At 34.1% G+C, this 19757-nt stretch overlaps 1 protein-coding gene across 2 annotated transcripts; it reads right to left on the bottom strand.

Moving 5' to 3' along the window:
- Nucleotides 1–325: 325 nt before the first annotated feature.
- LOC149175956 (dormancy-associated protein homolog 3-like) lies at nt 326–2110 on the bottom strand. 2 transcript variants are annotated; one of them, XM_089422983.1, is made up of 4 exons: nt 1843–2110; nt 849–1028; nt 599–720; nt 326–473 (listed from the first exon to the last, which is right to left on the bottom strand). In XM_089422983.1, the coding sequence occupies exons 1-3, from the start codon at nt 1961–1963 to the stop codon at nt 602–604; spliced, it is 420 nt and encodes a 139-aa protein (XP_089279109.1). In that variant the 5' UTR covers nt 1964–2110; the 3' UTR covers nt 326–473; nt 599–601. The 2 variants fall into 2 exon arrangements, with proteins under 2 accessions (XP_089279109.1, XP_089279108.1); XM_089422982.1 differs by having other exon boundaries at nt 849–1037; nt 1843–2105.
- Nucleotides 2111–19757: the final 17647 nt, after the last annotated feature.

The raw sequence follows: 19757 nt of genomic DNA, 5'->3' as shown, positions 1-19757 counted from the left end.
GTTCTACTATATTATTAGTATTTTTTAGGTGGAGATAGAGCAATTAGCAGATAGACCTTTTTAAATTGTCACTTTTGCTTATGTACAGTAACTCTCAAGTGTAGATAGAGCAATTAGCAAATGGACCTTTCTAAATTGTCATTTTCGCTTATGTACAATAACTCTGCCATAAAAAACTTAAACACCAATAAAACTACTTACAAATCGATTCCAAACACCAAAACTCCAAAATCAAACTTAATGATAAAACTTGCATTCATATTTACTCTATCCTAAGAGATATCCGAAGAGGAAACAAACTTGGAACATAAAACTATTTACAAAATATACTCTCGTCGGAGTAGAACTAACTCCGCAAACTCTCTGTACAACTCGGATTTGTATTCCCGTCGTGGGAAAGTATTTGTCATTATTAACAGTGCCCCCGCGGACATGAAATGAATATTCTTCAGTCACCACACCTCATGAGTACCCTGCAATGTTATAATTGTGAATATCAATCACCGCTACATAATACCCTTTTTATTACACACATATATATTCTACAGAATACCATATTATTACATTTATATATATATATATATAACGAAAAACTGACCAGTCATAACCAGTTGAGCTTCTGGCTTCTTTTGGATTTCTCAGATCCCTTCTTCGCAGCACCAGGAACGTTATTTCCGTACCTATTACTTCGCCATGGATTCTCTCGTTCTCGTGGTGTCACTGTCAAACAAAATCCCCAGTCCATCAAAGATAAATGTAATGTACTCTGATTGATGAATTGCATAGTAAATGATAGGAAAGAAATTCATTGATGCCAAACCGATAGAAACCAGATGAAGGCTACTTACAAGAAGATGGCGACATGGGAGGGCTTGAGCCTGCCGGGGAAAGGGGAGTATCCAAAGAGAGTGAACGAGAATAACCAGGAGACTTAATAATGGTGATACTCTGCGTTACTTGTTTCTTCTCATCATTCGATGGCTGGAACTCTGCATTAGCTCTGTGTTCCGTCAACCTGCTTAAAGCCTCTGCAGCCTCTGCAAATAATCCATGACCAAATATTAACTAACTTGAAATCTCCTCCATGACCAAATATTAACTACCTTGAAATTTCCACGAAACAAAACTTTATGTCATGAAATTGCACATAAATATTAATAAATCAAAAAGATGCCGGAGGTTTGGTTTATTTTCTCAAGAGGCAAGTTGGGTGTGATTTCAACTCAAGATTTTTGGCTCAAATATTATTTATTTTTGGCTTTGGGTGTGATTTCAACTCAAGATTTTTGGCTCGAGTGATTCCAACTCAAGATATTTGGTTTATTTCTTTTAGAGATTTGACTCAAATACTACTTATTTTTGGGTTGGTATGGTCAGATACCACTTGTTAGAATCACTATTGCTATTACACCAAAATCCACAAAATTAGTAAATAGACTTATCACCAGAATTAACAAATCCACAACCACAATTGTCATTACACCAAAACCCACAAAATTAATAAATAAACCTATCACAAGAATTAACAAATCCAAAAAAAAACATTAACCACATAAAAATCGTAACTATGCAATGTCTAACTTATTTGAATATTGGTACTAACGCAATTCTCTCCATCATAGGGTATATTGATTTTAGGACTGACATAATTCCATTCAGGGATACTGCCCAAGTGGGTACAGATAGATATATAAGGGTAAATCTTTGTGGCTTAATTAGATCTGTGCTGTAGGAGGGGCAGTAAATTAGTGTGAGTCAATATGGATTCATTCTAGTCAATATAATTGTGTAGACTTGGGATCAAATACAAATAACAGCAACCGTTGATGCAAAGAAACTAACCTGGACTGGAGTAGGGTGCCATGGCGGAAATAGTAGAACCAGTCTTCCTGAGTTTTCCGAGGCCGTTCTCAGGGCGAGGGCCTGCCAGAGTATCATCCCAGAGCTGATCCAACAATCCCATTGCGCGTACTTCTTCCTCTGTGACAAACAGATAGTAGTGATCCAAATTGGTGATACTGTAGCTTCTTCTCTGCCAAAGAGATCAACAATTTTATTCATAGACTTCGTGATCCAGAGCCTATCCCATCGGCGATCGCCTTTAAAGAAATCGATAAACATATTATGCTCAGGCTTACCGTTGCCAAAATGACAGCTCACCTAAATCTTAGATTCCGTCGACGGCGCGCAATTGGGAACACATCAAGTGATTGCGACTTTTCCTTGTTCTCTTGGTACTTGCACGACATTGACAGGTCAGCAGATAGCGATATGTTTACATGACATAAAATCTGGGTTTCCAATCAATTAGTAACATGTAATAGAAACCTCGTGACCCGATCACGTGATGGCACTCATCTAACATTGGGGTTTGTTTTCACAAGGCTACGTGGGTTTAGCCCGTTGGCTATAAAGTAAGAACTACTCTTCGTGTCCTTGTTTCGAGCGTTTTTGGCCTCCCAACATTGGGATTTACAGCGTTCATGTGAACGTATCTCCCACTGCTTCTACATAAAGATGAGGCTATCCCTTTCCTCACTCATGGGATCTTTACCAAAAAAAACCCACCCCACCGAGTACATCACATATTTGTAAGAGAATGGCAAACAATATTTATGGAGCTATAGTATAGTTTTATTAATGCATAGGATAGTATATGCTATCTATTAGATTTTAATTTTAATTTGGTTAAATTTAAAGGTTGGCATATATTGACCCCATGTAATGGAGCTGTAGCTCCACAAATATTGATAGTCTTAGAGAATGTGGTCGTATGCTATATGTTATGGTGACATGTTATGGTGGCGTATGAGGTGGCATTCTTGTTTGTCAAAGTTGTTCTATGAGATATATGGTGATTAAGAAGCGTTGTTAGGCATAATTCACATAGTTCTTTGTGAAAGATTTGGCTTTAAAGAGTCTAAAAACAAATGTGTGAGAAATGTTATTAAAATGTATAAGCATAATTCAATAACAATTACTATAATTAATGGCTCAAAGCAATATTAAAGTGGGATTGAGAGTTTAAGTCTTATTAAGTAAATTTGGTAAGATAGAAAATTGTTGAAAATCTTTAGCAAGGAGTGGTTGCAAGAATTGGGGGTATCTATAACCCGAGGAGGACAAAAGTGTATACTTGTGCTTGGACTATATGAGTAACTACTAATAATGTGGTAGAATTGTATGCTCTATTGCAAAGATTAAACCTTGCGAAAGATAGTAATGCTTCAAAGTTGGTGATGATTGGAGACTCAATATTAATCGTCAAATCTTTACTCTTCAAACTTGCTTCACAAGATTATCAGTTGGATTCCATCTTTGAGTGAATCCAACAAGAGAAAGTCACTCTAGACTTAGTTTCATATTATCTTTTCCTAGGGCACCAAAATCAAGATGTGAACAAGTTAGCAAACCTAACAAAAAGGGAAATGGGGATTATTTCAATCAATTTTATGGAGTATGTACAACCCATTCCATAAACCCACCCCCACTCAAGTCTGACTCAATGTACCAACACAAGTCACCTCAAGAATCAATGTGTGGACATTCATTACAATGCCAGTGGGAAATGGTCGATAAGACCTTCCCATCACCTTAACATGCCCTCCATATTGACCACCCTCGCTTATGATCTCGTCATCTCATGTAGATGGGACAAATTTTTTACTTATCTCATGGTAGGCATATTCAAACGACGTTAGGCATACTCCCTTGGTTTGGTTGCAATTTCTTCTAACTCAAGGTTACCCTGTTTGATCTTTGATTTATCTACTCGTATAGGGGATCTACTCCAATCATGACAATGGACCCATGGTCTCTCTAATTTGGGTGTGGTTTCCTTGGTTCTCTTGGATGGATCATATTTTTTAGCACCACCTACCTCCATTGCCACATCATTTTTATTTCATGTTGTGTTCTGTTGCCCATTAGGTTTTTACCTTTTGTGATATAGGAGCATGTAAGGTGGCACAAATTAACAAAGGGTTGGGGACTCTCCATTCATTATCTCTAAAGGATTCAACATGTCTGAAAGTGGTGCAACATTGAACTTTCACTATGTGTCCCTTTTCATACTAAGGATAGAAATCCATCTTGACAACCATCAACAACAACTAAGCAACAAGGGTACTTGCTACAAAACCAACACATGGATTACACTAAGATTTGAGGGATAAGACATGCATTAGAAAGTGATCGATGAGACAAGATCAAGAACTTGAAAAACCAATTGTAGGACCTTTGTGAAAAATTTGATGGAAGGGAAAACCAATTTCCCTCAACAATCAGAAATTGTGAGAAATTAAGTTGTCATGAGCTCCATGGTACAACAAACTCAACACTTATTGGTTCTTGAGAAAGAAACTTTAGAACTCCAACCCCATCTAATCTGCAATCCATCCCATACCTCAATTGTTTTTGCGTCAAGAACACATCGTCTCAGTCTTATCAATGTACATCTTGGGAAATCCCTCAAGGAAGCAAATGACTAGCAATTACAAAAACCAACATTGCCACATCAACATTCTATGGATGACCCTATCATTGACATAATAGAGAATAAGGCTCCTAAATGTGAAACGTTTTTCCCTGTTTTGACTTTTGAATGTACTATAGTATATGTCTTCTCTTAGGAATTTTTTGCAAAATTTATGTTTCCAAAATTTGATTTATTGGAAATTCCCTATTCCAACATTAGTAGGAAGTTACTCTAGAATGGATTATTATGTCTCCTCTAGGTAGGAATCCTCTTCTAATATACTCTTACAACAATCATACACTGCATCTTTTGTATCAATATAAATATTTCCTAGTATTAATTAAAAAATTATCATCAAAGGAGTATAAACTTTATTGATTTGTATTTAATTGTTTTGGATTGCCTAATTATATTGTTACATAGACCAAATTTAGACTTATCAAGTGTTATTAGAACTTCACTCGGCCTATGTAGCTACTTAATGTATTTGGGTAATGAGAGTATTTGGTGATTAGGTCATTAGGTTATATGATCAAGCCATTAAGGAATCCATTCATCAACCTATCAAATCATCATCCCATCAATTCAACAAGGTATTAAAGCATTAGTACATTAGGATATCAAGACATTGACCCATCAATTCATCAAAGTATCAATCCATTAACACACCACTCTATTAGGTTATCTCCCTTTATCATAAACATGATTTTAGAGAACCTGTTAAATAATAAGAAAAAATCTCACCATCACTTATTAGATGATAAGAAAAAATGCCCAATTTCATAGAATAAATTTAAAATTAAATGAAGTGAGTACTTAATCATTATGAAAAATTACAAACAAGTACATTTCCATACGTATTGTTGGTGAAGTATATACATTAGTTAAGGTGGTTTGGAAAAATTCATTCCTATCAAAGTTTGATAGAGCAAATAATTTTTAGGAAATAGCTTTGATAGAGCAAACAATTTATAGAAAATAATTTTAAGCCATTTTAAGATTTTTCAAGATTATGGGTTGATTTAAAAATCCTAAAACCTTTTAATCAATAAAGTAATTATACTCTTAAAATTTTAATTAATAATATTATAATAAATAATAATAATATATTTTTAAGGTCACGTTTAAGGCAGACATTAAATTGGTGTATAAGACTCTCTTGTTTATGGGACAAGGGACCTACTTTCATATAGCAATTTGATTGTGAAAGTATAAGAAAATGTACATACTATACCTTGCTCTGGATTTGAGCCTATCACCTCTTACAAAGAAACACATGTTCTTAATCATTAGGGTCACTCAAGTTATAGAAAAGATAATCTATTTTTAAGATCACAACCAAACCAACACCAAATTAATGTATAAAATTCCCTTATTTGTAAAATAGAAAACTCACTCTACACAAAAATTTCATTACTAAAATTTACCAAAATACAGTTACTCTCACCCTTTAAATTTAAACCTATAACCACTTAAAAAAACACATCCAAATTTTTTATTCAATTTATTATTAAAAATTTATCATCTTGCATCCATAACATATAACCCATATTATCCTGTATCCATAACATATGACCTACATGTACTTGCTCACTACAATTTTACCAATCTCAAGTTTACAAGTTTATTAAATAAAGTTTCCTATAATAATACTCATGGGATGTGGTCTAATTTAGTGTGTATATTTAGTCTTTATTAAATAAGAGATTCAAATTTCTGAAAGAAAAGTTGAAATTAAGAGCCCTTTATAAGAAAGGAAAACTATCCCACAACCTGTTAAACTCAACCAAACCTTCCTCAAATCTTGAAGATGAAAACAACCTTCCTTAATGTTATTTAACAACATTGTCCCATACATATGACAAATAAAATCACTTTTTTTCAATCGTAAGATCCTAATACTAACAGCATTGTCACATACCTATGACAAATAACCTCACTTTTATTCAATAGTAAGATCTTGGTTAATACTTTAGCATCATGTAAAGTTATAAGTGGTCTATTGTGAGCTCTACAAAGAGTCTTCCTAGAGAAGGTTATGTTGAAAATGCAACAAGATGATGGAGCTTAGTGGAAAGGAGTCGCCTTCACTAAGTGGGCCCGCAGGCTATTTTTGGTGCAAAGTCTATTTTTAGACATATGGATCATGGTCTATGAGTTGCAAGATGCTATTTGTGGATGATTGGTCATGTTGGTAAAAATAGATAGACTTCTATTTTTAGACATACGGGCGGAGTCTATTTTTAGACTGCCAGGCTAAAAATAGAACAGTCAAATATTATTAGCTCTTAATAATATTTGGACTATAAACATTATCTTATCCTCTTGGAGCACTCCAGTTCGAGCTACGGATGTGGCACATGCAACTGCGAGAAGGAAATACGCTTTTCTTATGAGTCAGTTGAGCTATTGCATGGTGGACTTCAGTTAGAACTCAAGTGATTGAGTTTGGTGGAGTTGATTGAGGAGTTGATGGAGTTGTGTTCAGTTTGACTTGGTTGAACTAGTTGTATTTAGTCTAACTGCAGAATACACTAGTGATGAGTGATGTGAATTAATTGTTAATTAATTCACTAATTATTAACTCATAAAGCAACTAAAGAATACATCAGTTAACTCAGTGCATGGACAGTTCAGTGGAGACAAGTGTTAGAGGTGAGTGAAAGGGCAAGACAGCTGTCAGTTGTGACTATAGTTGTGCATGAGATTTGCACAATCAATGGATTGAGTATTGCCAATGAGGATTGCATGGTTCAGCCAAGGGAAATACGAGTTTGGATCAACCATTCTCATCTATTCTCATGCAGGATTGCGCAGTGGAGGCAGGCAAGCAGCGGAGGAGATTTGAACCTATGATTGATTCAGATCTGAGCTAGTTTGTGTGTAACAGGTGGAGATAGTACTGAGTACTTGCGAGGAGTATTGTACTATGTATTGTTACATGTTCTCAATCAATATAATATACAGATAGTTGGGGGTTTTCAGCTGTATGCTTTCCCCGATTACATACTGTGTTAATGTGCGCATGCGATTGATGTTTCATTGTTTTTAATTCCACAAAATTGATGATCAACGTAGAGGAGGTTATGTATTATGTATGCATTCCGCAAATAGTGTATAATCGGGATAATCTCTGTGAATAAGTGTTATATTATTCAAAATTTCTACAGGTTAGCTTTCTTATTTAGGTTTTAATTACTCCTTTAAAGTGTACTGTCTTGTTTATTTTAATTTCTAATTATCTAGTTTTAAATTTGGTTGACAATTAAGTTTTTGCTTAATAAAATTTTAGTTATTTTTTTAATAATTAACTAATTTCAAATAAATCTATAAAATGGTTAATTAACGATTATATATCATTATTTATATTTTATATCTTAATTTTATATATGATAATAGTTTTGTTAGATTTTAGATTTTTGTGATTCATATTGTAAATAATAATGTCTTTTATCACGTCATTAAGATTTGATTAACCTTTCGAATCAACTAATATAATTCATTTTCAAAACAAAAATAAAAAATCAATCAATCCTAATAATAATAATATTTTAACATTAAAAATCAACCATATTAAAATATAACTCCAATTTATTAGTACAGATTTGGGTTCATATCATTGACTTCATTTGCCTCAGTGTTAATGATAACTTGATAAGAACAAAAGAAAACAGCATCACAAGATGACGAAGCAACAAAATTATTATATCAACCGAACTTACTACCTCAGGGAATAAAACGGAATCTTTTAAATTAATTGTGGAGAAGATTTACAAATATTTTGAAAAATATGGTGGTCTTTTCTATGTTATATGATTCTATAAAAATTTTATTACAATTTTAAAATATATTTGAGAATAGGTATCGTTGAGTGCAATGATTAAATTGTATTATCGTAAAGTCATACGATGCATCTAGAAAAGATTTATGAATATTTATAAAAGATATGATATTCTTTTCAAAGGAGGATAACTTTGGATTTGTGATTTATTATATTTTAATAAATTTAAATTTTCAAATGATACTAACTTGGATTTGTGATTTATTATATTTTAATAATTTAAATTTTCTATTATAAGGAAAGATAAATATTATTAAGTATAATTTTTAATTATATTTTAGTTATTTTAAAATTTGTATTTTTTTCAATTTAATTAATAATTAAAAAAATATTGTTTTAAAATATAATAATTATTTTAATAATATTAAATTTAAATTTAATAATAACAATTAAATTTTAAAGTTATGGTCAAACTAAATAATGATGATAATGATTAATGTCCATTAACCTAAGAGATTAATTAAACTTTTTTAATATTTTTTTTATGATGGAAAAGAAGTAAGAAGTATCTCAAGATTACATAATTTGGGTGATTTAAAAGATAAAAAAGATTGGTAGTGTGACAAATATTTTGAGTTGTTGAAAAAATATAACAAGAAAGACTCAATTTGACTTTAGCCTTAGTCAAATTGAGTAAAATCAAATTTCTACATCATCAGGACAACTTGGAGGCAGTGAACTAGTGTGACATGGATCTTGTCACTCAGTTAGCTCAGTAAATTCGAGTTATTGGGCTTGGAGTTCAGTTATGCATGTGTGATTGTTAAATTTTAGTAATCCAGTTAAGTTATTTTCAGTTGTATTCATTTCACTGGCATCTAACTATTGTTAGAGTCAGTTGAAATTCAATTGTGAAGTGACACAACAGTCTAACTCAGAGTTATGTTAGTTAACTGATCAATCAACCCAAAATAGCTAGTGCATGCAAGGAATTCGAGTTCCTCAGCTGAAGTGGAGATGAAAAGGCAGTGTAATAGCAGTTTTAAACTAGCATGAGTGTACAAGTGTTGCATGAGGTCAAGTGATCCATCCTTGGGAATTGCACAATCAATTTGGAGGAAATTCCTAAAAAATAGGGGCTAATTTCCTTAGGATTTGCGGAAGGAAATAGGAGGCCAGGTGAGCCTATATTTGGCTAAGTGTTGGCCAGAGTTGTTCATTGAGCAGAGAGAACAATTATTCTTTTGCAGGTTGAGCTCAGAGTTGGAGCTAGCAATTGCAATAGATTCTCTATTCATCAGAATAATGCAAAGAGGCTTGAGGGGTTTTTCCCAGTTGGGTGCCCCTAGAAGTCACAGTGTATTTGTGATTTTTCTTATTGCATGTCTATGCATGTTGTTCTAAATTGTGAATTTCATTCTGCAAATTAGTAGAGTAGAATTGTGTCTCTTGATTTTAAATTAAATTTCTCGAGCAGTTGTAAGTCTATAAAATTTCTACATGGTATCAGAGCCTTAGAATTCACATTGGAACCAGTATATCAAACTTGTCTCTCAAGAATTTTGAATTTGCAGTTTCTGTGCAGCAGCTTTTCTTCAGGATCAGGAGGATGTCTTCCAACGGACTGAGATTGGAGTATCCCCTGGAGGGTATCTCGAATTTCATAGCATGGAAGGATCAAATGGAAACATTGCTCCATGAAAATGGTGTGTTAGAATATGTTAAAACTGGCATTGCAAAGCCTCCACAATCGAATGCACAATTATTAGCCCAATGGATGAAGGATGTTGCGAAGACCAAGAGAATTCTTCTGGAAGGTGTGAGAGACCATGTGGTCTCTAATCTCCATAGAAAAGAGACACCATTTTCTATGTGGAAGGAACTAACTAAGTTATTCAAAAACAGTAGTGACCATAGAAAATTGGCCTTGAAAGACAAAATTTGAAACATTAAGATGCAAAATAATGATATTATTCTGCAGTATCTCTCCAGATTTACACAAGTTTGGGATGAGCTTGGAGGGGTTGGTGTGAATTTTGCAGAACATGACCTAGGAGCCTAGCTCTTTTAGCCCTTCCAAAATCCTGGAGCAGTTGTCAGGGCTCTGTGAATGGAAGGGAAAAATTACCGAATTGGGAAAGGTTGTGGTCTAATTTGGTTCAAGAAGAGTTCAAGAGAAATAACCGAGATGGAACATCATCCAAATCTGGGAATGAAGATAATTTTGCATTGGTTGGAAAGGGGAAGAAGGGAAAAGGGAAGAAGACACAGAGAAAACATGAGTCCAGCCAAAATTATGGCAAGATGAAAGACATGAGTAAGATTAAATGTTTCCACTGCCATGAACTCATGCACTATGCAAAAAAATGTTCACACAAGAAGTCTACCAAAAAGTCTTCAGAAGGAGTAGCAGGTGAAGCACTGGCTTCACAATTCGAATTAGACTTCACCCTAATAGCATGCATGACCAACACTATGATGGGGAGTGTGTGGTATCTTGATTTCAATGCCTCATTCCATATGATAGGGTGCAAGGAGTTTTTCAATAGCCTAGAGGAGAAGGATCTCCATATGCATATCAAAATGGGGGAAGATGGGAGGTACAGTTCTACATGAATTGGTATTGTCACCTTTGAGAGGGAGAAAGCCTCTCCTCCTCGCCTCAAAGATGTTATGTTTATACATGGGCTGGAAAAGAACCTGATATTTGTAACAATATTAGAGGATCATGGTTATGATGTTATTTTCAGTAAAGGGAAATCCTTTTTGAGACACATAACTACTGGGTAAGTAAAGCAGACCGGGGTTCATGTGAAGAACCTATACAAACTTGAGGTGGAAGATTGCACTGCATTGAGCAGTAAGGCAGAAAATGTGCAGAGTCATGATGTTGGAGAACTCAAGCACAGGAGATTAGGTCATCTACACCATGGTACCTTAAAAATCATGCAGCAAATAACCATCATTCTCCCTAAAGGCTCCCTTAACCGGTAGGATGTCTGCAAGGGTTGCACATTGGGGAAATATGTCAAATCTGCATTCCATGATTGAGGTTACTGAGCAGATGCAATCTTGGAGCAAGTCCACTCTGATGTTTGTGGACCCTTTTCTGCAACCTCCACAACAAGACATAAGTACTATGTTATTTTTATTGATGATTTCTCTAGGAAATGTTGGGTCTTCTTCATGCGGAAGAAGGATGAAGTTTTCCCAAAATTTGTTGAATTCAAGGCATTAGTTGAGAAGGAGACAATGGAGGTGAATTTGTTTCACATGCCTTCAAATATTCCTGTGTGAAAGAAGGTATTCGAAGGGAATCAACAACACCCCATAACCCACATGAGAATTGGGTAGCTGAAAGGAAGAACATAAGCATAATGGGAGTATCAAGGGCCATGTTGCATGATTAGGGGTTGCCATTAAATTTATGGGTAGAATCATGCAACACTGCAGTTTACTTGCAAAGTCGGTTTCCTCATAGTTTACTTGGTTTGATCATACAGGAGGAAACTTTCTCAGGGAGAAAGTTTGATGTGTCTCATTTCAGAATTTTCGGAGCTTCAATTTATTATCATGTCTCCAAGGGTTCGAGGAAGAAACTTGAGCCTACAGTAGAGTTGGGAGTTTTTGTGGGATACATCGAAACTCCACACAATTACTGGGTTTATTTTCCTTCACTGAGGATGACAGTTGTAAGGAGAGGTGTTAAGTTCGATGAGGACAACGCAATGAGATGCTCTCAGGAATAAGAGTTGAGTATCCCAGTGTTATGAACATAATTTATGTAAAAGTAATAAGTATAGACAATAAATAATAATCATAATAATATGTAATTAAATAATAATTAGTTAAACAAAGAGGCATGTCTCTACAGACATGACTCTTCGTGAAAGGGTACTTCCTGGCTATATATACAGGGATATCACTCCTATTTGTATCATCGTTCTTATTCATAAATTTAATATATATTCTTGTATCTCAATGGAGATGACTTGGAATATGTAGATCTCCATTGAGATATAAAAATATATACTAAATGTATGAATAAGAGTGATGATACAATTGGGAGTGAGGGCCCTGTATATATAGCGAGGAAGTACCCTTTCACGAAAAGTCATGTCTGCAGAGACATGCCTCTTTGTTTAACTAATTATTATTTAATTACATATTGTTATGATTATTATTTATTATTTATACTTATTACTTTTACATAAATTATGTTCATAACATTGCCTTCCCCTTCAAAAAGCTTTGTCCTCAAAGGTTGTTGATGAAAGAACTTGATCTCTTTTTCTACTACGAATGTCTTCTCATCTCGGGACAGTCATCTTTATCGATACAAGTTGATATGATCTTTGGAGTGATACATAAAATTGCCGCACGGAGAAAGGATCTGACAATCCTAAATTAATCTTTTGTGAAATCTTTTGATAATTGGAAACTTGTGATGAACTATTATCACTGGACTGAATTGTGCGCACTTCAATATTCTTCAGAACATAAGTTTGTTGTTTATGTTCTAAGTGGTACGGATTCGTAGATTGATTGAGATGTGTGTTCGTGTGAGTCAAATGTAGATAAAGAGTTCTTTTGATTTCCCTTATCATGTGTGTGGCTAGATTCTGATTTACTTCAGGTTTCGATGTCGTCGAGTTGGCTACAAAATCTTCACTTGGAATTTCCTTTGTCTCAACATCTGAGTGTGTTTTTTCTTTAACTGATGTGTCTTCTTCTTGAGTTGTGGTATTCACTGGATTGGTATTCATTCCATTTTCTTCTACTTGGACTGAAATGACTAGAGACTTCGATACTACTTCTTGAAGTTGTTCTAACTTGTCATTAAGTGACGTCTTGTCACGTTTAAGCTTCTTTATTTGTGTAAGGAGGTTTTGGTTATGATTCCTGAGACGTAAAACTTCTTCGCTTTCTAGGTTGTTGATTTTTTTATTAGTAGCCTCATCATATTTTAAAATTTTTATTTGTTCTAATAATGTTTGATTAAGGTTCTTTAAATGTAAATTTTCTTCTTCTTGTTCCATCAAGTGCTTCTTGAGTTCCTTCTTTATGGCCTTAACTTTCTTGACTTGTTCGAGTAATTTTTCATTTTGTTCTCTGAGGTGCAAAATTTCTTTGTCTTTACTGGAGATGACTTCTTCAAGCTCTTTCTGCTTCTTTGGTATAGTTTTTTTATTATCTTGAAATATTAATTTTGAAATATCCTTAAAGTCTTTTGATGAAGGCTTTATCAGTTTTGACTTCATTGTCACATCCTGGAAGATGGTCATCGTCCTCTTGTAAGAAAACATCAAAATATTTTTTTTCTAAGTTAAACATGAACGCACCCAATTCTTTTAACCAATGTTGACCCAAAATAATGTCAATTTGTGGGTTAAACATAGTTACGACATGGAATTGAGAGGTGCATTCATAGTGGTCAATTATTACTTGTAAGTCATTAATTTCATATTCTTTTTTGCCAAAAATATATGTTCTTTCTCCTATGTTTGACTCTGGAATTAAAAGTTAATTTGTCAAATTAACATTGATGCAATTTTCCTCGTGACTTGTGTTGATAGTGATATTAATCTCCTTCCCTTGGGTATTCTCTTTTAATGTAATTAATATACGATCTGCAATTGGAATACTTTTATATGAAAATTTCCGTTCCTTTCCTTTTGAATTAGACTCCATTTTTTGCCTTCGAAAAAATAATCTAATATTTGCTTTTTATACCTTTTTATATAGGTATTGTAAAAACCTTCTTTAGTTTTAATAATAGGTCAAATAAAACCTTTGGCACCTTCGTTTTTTGTTTTTTTTAACTTAAAAAATATCTTTTATAAATCCCCTTTTAAAAAATTATTATAACTCTAAAAAATACTTATTAAGGGGCTCACTTCACATATGTATTCGACAATCCATTTTTAAAAGACTTTAAAACTTTTTCAAAAGATATCTCCACTAATCGTGAATGCCTTCCACAATAATCAAAACCTTTGACTTTTAAACGAAACCCCATGGTACCTTCAAACGAATGTTGGTCAGATAGAAAAATGACAACAGGGAACACTGCTTGGTGAAGGGATGTGATGATTGAGGGGAGATAGACCCTTTTTGAAGGCACACTTGATCGGGAGGAAAACGATAGAAAGAAGAGGGATGTCTTTAATGGTTTTAGGTGGTATAGTGGAGGCAGAGGATTGTGGAGTGGAGAATGCAGAGAGCGAAGAGCAGTAGGTCAATGCTACCATGGTCTAGATAGGGAGAAATTTTTCATGTGCAGATGGACGCAGAAACGACTTGCTAACGATGTTTTAACGATTGCAGATGTAGCTCGGTGGTGGCTCAGGGCATCTAATGGTTGTGTCTGGTCAAATATTGCGATTACCTGCGTGTGGCTTGTGGGAATGGGTTGTTGTAGTTTGGTGGTCCCAGCAGCTACGCACAATGGGTGGGTTCTGCGAGGGGGATGGTTGACTATGTGTGGCGCAGTAGTTGCAACCAGACGACATTGGTAAAAACAATGTGTTTCAAGTCGAGTGTTGGGTAATACATGTGATTTGCCTGCTCGAAGAGTTGACAACAGTGTTGGTCGGTTGTGGTGCTATACTAGAGCAGCCGTAGCGATGATAAGTTTTATGTTTTTATTTTATTTTTTTATAAATATATATTATTTATATTTTTAGTTCTATAGTGTTTTTTTTTAATCGTTTGTTTTTTAATTATTATTTTTTTATTTTTATTTTATTTTATTTTTATTTATTTATTTATTTATTTTATTTTTTTGAAAATTTTGTTCTTTTTATATATATATAATTTTTCTTTCTATATGTATATATTATTTTCAAGTTTGGATATTTTTTTTAATTTTTTTTTAACTTTTTTTTCCTGTTTTTTTTTCATTTTTTATTCCTTAAAAAATGGCCAAGGGCCTCTAACGAACTCAACAATGAAGAAACTCCAAAATTTTGTAGTGAAACGCTTCAATGACAACGAAGTTGATGAATTTCGATCGTCAAAGACATGGATCGGAGAACGAGGCTCTGTGCAGCAGTTGAGGAGCCAGAGGATTGAACAACTTTGATACTAATGGAATGGACAAAATTTGTTCTTCACGTTAAATACTCCAGAAGACTTGTAATATGTAGATCTCCATTGAGATACAAAAATATATATTTAATGTATGAATAAGAATGATGATACAATTGAGAGTGAGGGCCCTGTATATATAACCGGGAAGTACCCTTTCACGAAGAGTCACGTTTGTAGAGACATGCTTCTTTGTTTAACTAATTATTATTTAATTACATATTATTATGATTATTATTTATTATCTATACTTATTAATTTTACATAAATTATGTTCATAACACCCACCGGAGCAATAACTTCTAGTTCCAAAGGAGGATCCTTGGGATGAGCTTCGGGAGGTTGTGGAGCAGCCACATGTAGAAGAGAAGATAGGAAGCAGAGTGGAGGAACCCACTCAACCATAATCTTCCAGAGAGGGAGAAATAGAACCATAGAAGCTAATAGATTGTTGCAAGATGCACAGGAGAATGTGGGAGCCCCCACATCACAGCGCAAACAGAGGAGGTCACCTGATAGGTACATAGGTTACATGGCTCTCATGACTGAGCTCATTAAGACAAAGCCTTCCTCATTTGAGGAAGCAATTTCTCAACAAATTTGGGTTGATACCATGTTGGAAGAATATGAGTCGATTATTAAGAACAATGTATGGGAGGTGGTGCCGAGACCAAAAAGGAAATTAGTGGTTGGTTCGAGATGGATCTACAAAGTGAAGCATGCAATGGACAGGATCATATAGAAGTACAAGGTTAGATGTGTGGCCAAAGTATTCTCTTAGATAGAGAGAGTGGACTATGAGGAAAATTTTGCACCAGTTGTAAGATATTCCTCAATCGGATCCATTCTAGCATTGTTTGCACCGATGGGGTGGAAAATCCACCAAATGGATGTGAAGATTGTCTTTCTCAATGGTGTTGTTGAGTAGGAAATTTACATAGAGCATCTAGAAATATTTTAGATTTATGATCAAGATTCGCATGTGTGCAGACTCAAGAGAGCATTGTATGATTTGAAACAGACGCCCTGAGCATGGTACACTCGGATCAACAATTATCTCAGTGGTTTGGGCTTCACCAAAAGTGAAGCAGATGTGAACCTCTATCACATTGCGATAGATGGTAAGTTTCTTATTCTTGTTTTATATGTTGATGATTTAATACTGACAAGTGATGAGCAGTTGATCCACTCTTGCAAGAGAATTTGAGGTGAAAGGCATGGGCCTCATGCATTACTTCCTCGGGCTAGAAGTATGGCAAGGTGATGGTGAATTTCTTGTGTCTCAGGGGAAGTATGCCTTTGAAATACTTCAGATATTTCACATGGATAATTGTAAGCCCATGGACACACCTCTAGCTACAAAATAGAGGAAAGAGAATGCCACTTCAAGTGAAGAGGTTGATCCCAAAATTTACAGTTAGTTTTCGGGGTCTTTAATGTATTTGGTGAACACAAGACTCAACATGTGCTATGCAGTAAACCAGTTGAGTCAAGCTATGGTGAGGCCTACCAAAATGTATTGGAGGGTAGCAAAGCATGTGTTACAGTACCTCATAGGCACTACTGAGTATGGATTATGGTACAAGAGGATAGAGGGAGTGAAGCTCCAAGGCTTCACCAATGTAGATTGGGAAGGGAGTCTGTCAAATAGAAAAAGTACATCAGGTGTTATCTTCAACATTGGGTCCACAAAGGAAGCATAGGCCTGTGGCGCTCAGTTCAGCGGAGGTTGAATACGTGGATGCAAGTCAAGCGACATGTGAAGCAATTTGGATGAGTAAAATACTTGTGGAGCTATTCAGTCAAGGGATGGACCAAACATTGATATATTGTGATAATCAAAGTTGCATTAAGCTCTATGAGAATATGGTATTTCATGATAGGTCCAAGCACATTGATATCTATATCATCATTTGTGGGATTGTGTGCAGAGGAGAATTATGTTCCTACAGTACATGCCAATTGAAGAACAAGATGTTGACATCTTGACAAAGGCATTGTCAAGAGGTAAATTCGAGTTCCACAGATGCAGAACAGGGGTGATGAAAAATCCCTTTCTTGTTAAGAGGGAGTGTTGAAAAAAATGTAGCAAGAAAGGCTCAATTTGACTTTAGCCTTATTCAAATTGAGTAAAACGAATTTCCAAATCAGCAGGACAACTTGGAGTTAGTTAACTAGTGTGACATGCATCTTGTCGCTCAATTAGCTCAGTAAATTTGAGTTAGAGGGCTTGGAGTTCAGTTATGCATGTGTGATTGCTAAATTTTAGTAATCCAGTTTAGTTATTTTCAGTTGTATTCAGTTAACTAATCTCTAACTATTGTTAGAGTTAGTTGAAGGTTAGTTGTGCAGTGGGACAATAGTCTAACTCAAAGATATGTTAGTTAATTGATCAATCAGCCCAAAATAGCTATCGCATGCAAGGAATTCAAGTTCCTCAATTGAAGTGGAGATGACAAAGTAGTGTAACAACAATTGTAAACTAGCTTGAGTGTATAGATGTTGCATGAGATCGGGGGATCCATCCTTGGGAATTGCACAATCGATATGGAGGAAATTCCTAAATAATAGGGGCCAATCTCCTCAGGATTTGCGCAAGGAAATAGGAGGCTAGGTGAGCTAATATTTGGCTAAGTGTTGGTCAAAGTTGTTCATTGAATAGAGAGAGCGGTTTTTCTTCTACAAGTTGAGATCAAAGCTAGAGCTAACAATTGTAATAGATTCTCTATTCATCTTATTAATGCAAAGAGGCTTGAGGGGTTTTTGCTCAGTTAGGTTCCCCTAGAAATCACTTTGTATTTTTTATTTGTCTTATTGCATGTTGTTATACATTGTGAATTTCATTCCGCAGATCTGTAGAGTAGAATTATGTCTCTTGATTTTAGATTAAATTTCTTGAGCATATGCAATTCTATCAAATTTCTACATGAACATTAGATAGAATGAGAGTATAAGATGAACAATCTAAGAGAAAATGGTTTTCATCCTCAACCCTCATAGTATCACAAAGGTGATATACTATTTCATCTCATGGTGTTTTTGTAATCGACCAATGCCCAGTTTCACTTTAAAGCTCAGGATAATTAATTGTTGTGTTAGCAATGTTCATTTTCTTCTTAACGAGCTAGTAAGACAAATAGATTTTTTTATTTTTTTTTTTGAGATTGAAGTTGGTCACTTCTTTATAATATCTTAGTTTTTTTTTTCTCTGTGTAACTCTTTATAACCCCATAATTTCTCCCTAAGTTTTAAACTAATAATATTTTTAATATTTTTCTTATTCTACAAAATAATCTCCACCTTTTTCTCCAATGATCTAGCAAAAACTAAACATCCTCATACCATCTTTGTTTGAGACTTCATCATTATAGAACAAAAAAAATCATTTTTATATAAAAAATATTGCTTTCATAGTATACAACCAAAAAAACACCAACTCCATAAGAAAGTTTTATTATTAACCTTTAATAGAAATGTACATACTTTATTTTTTTTTAAATTGAATTTATAATATCTTAAGTACATGTTCTTCATTATCATAGTTTAAAAATATAAATCAATTTATTAAAATTTTAAAACTTAAAATATAATTAAATATATAAAAGAAATAGTTTAAACTCAAAGATTATAGAGGGTCTGGGGTATGCCCCAAAACTTTACCTACTTTATTTCTTTTTAAAATTGAGGGCCTAGAGTATTGCCGAAAACTTTACATAATTTTTTTTTTTTTAATTGAGGCCTTGGAGTACCCAAAAACTTTATATACTTTATTTCTTTTAAAATTGAATTTATAAAATCTTAAGTACATGTTCTTCCTTATTACATTTATTGAAATAATTTTATATTATAGTTTAAAAATATAAATCATTTTAATAAAATTTTAAAACTTAAAATATAATTAAATATAGAGAAAATGGTTTAAATTCAAAGATTATAGAGGGTATGGAGTATACCCAAAATTGTTTATGTTTAGTTAAGAGTTTGTCTTTCTCAGAGGTAAGGAAACAGGGTAATGGTCCAAGACTTAGAAGTATCTACTAGGAAGTATTTGGGAGAACTGAAACCCTGCCCGCTTAAAGACTGTTACCTGGTGTAGTTTTCTTTTAATAACAATGATGAGTCAGCCGGACTTAGCGATTAACCACTAGAAATGACTGTCCTCACTACTAATTTGACCACTGCATTATAATAAATTTTCCTACCTATTTAAAAAAAACTCAATTTCAATTATTATAAAACCATATAACCTATACGTTCACGTGATAATGTTCCTGCAAATAACAGAGGTCAGACCAATGGCAAAGTTTGTTTACATTATAAATGCAACGCGGACCCACAAAACCCTCCCCAAATGATAATTTATGTCCGCAATCCAGAAATGTAATAACACGACTTTGTGTTGTGTTATAT

Source organism: Pinus tabuliformis, chromosome 4_1 (assembly GCF_031772625.1).
Source record: "Pinus tabuliformis cultivar Carrire ecotype Pingquan chromosome 4_1, CPIR1, whole genome shotgun sequence".
Classification (NCBI taxonomy): Eukaryota; Viridiplantae; Streptophyta; class Pinopsida; order Pinales; family Pinaceae; genus Pinus; species Pinus tabuliformis.
This window is presented reverse-complemented; position numbering and strand designations above follow the sequence as displayed.

Coding starts and splice junctions, on each gene's coding strand:
- LOC149175956 (XM_089422982.1), bottom strand. CDS start 1,963: ATGGGATTGTTGGATCAGCTCTGGGATGATACTCTGGCAGGCCCTCGC. Junction 1,038..1,842: donor GGCACCCTACTCCAGTCCAG/GTTAGTTTCTTT, acceptor GATTATTTGCAG/AGGCTGCAGAGGCTTTAAGC. Junction 721..848: donor TCCCATGTCGCCATCTTCTT/GTAAGTAGCCTT, acceptor TTTGTTTGACAG/TGACACCACGAGAACGAGAG.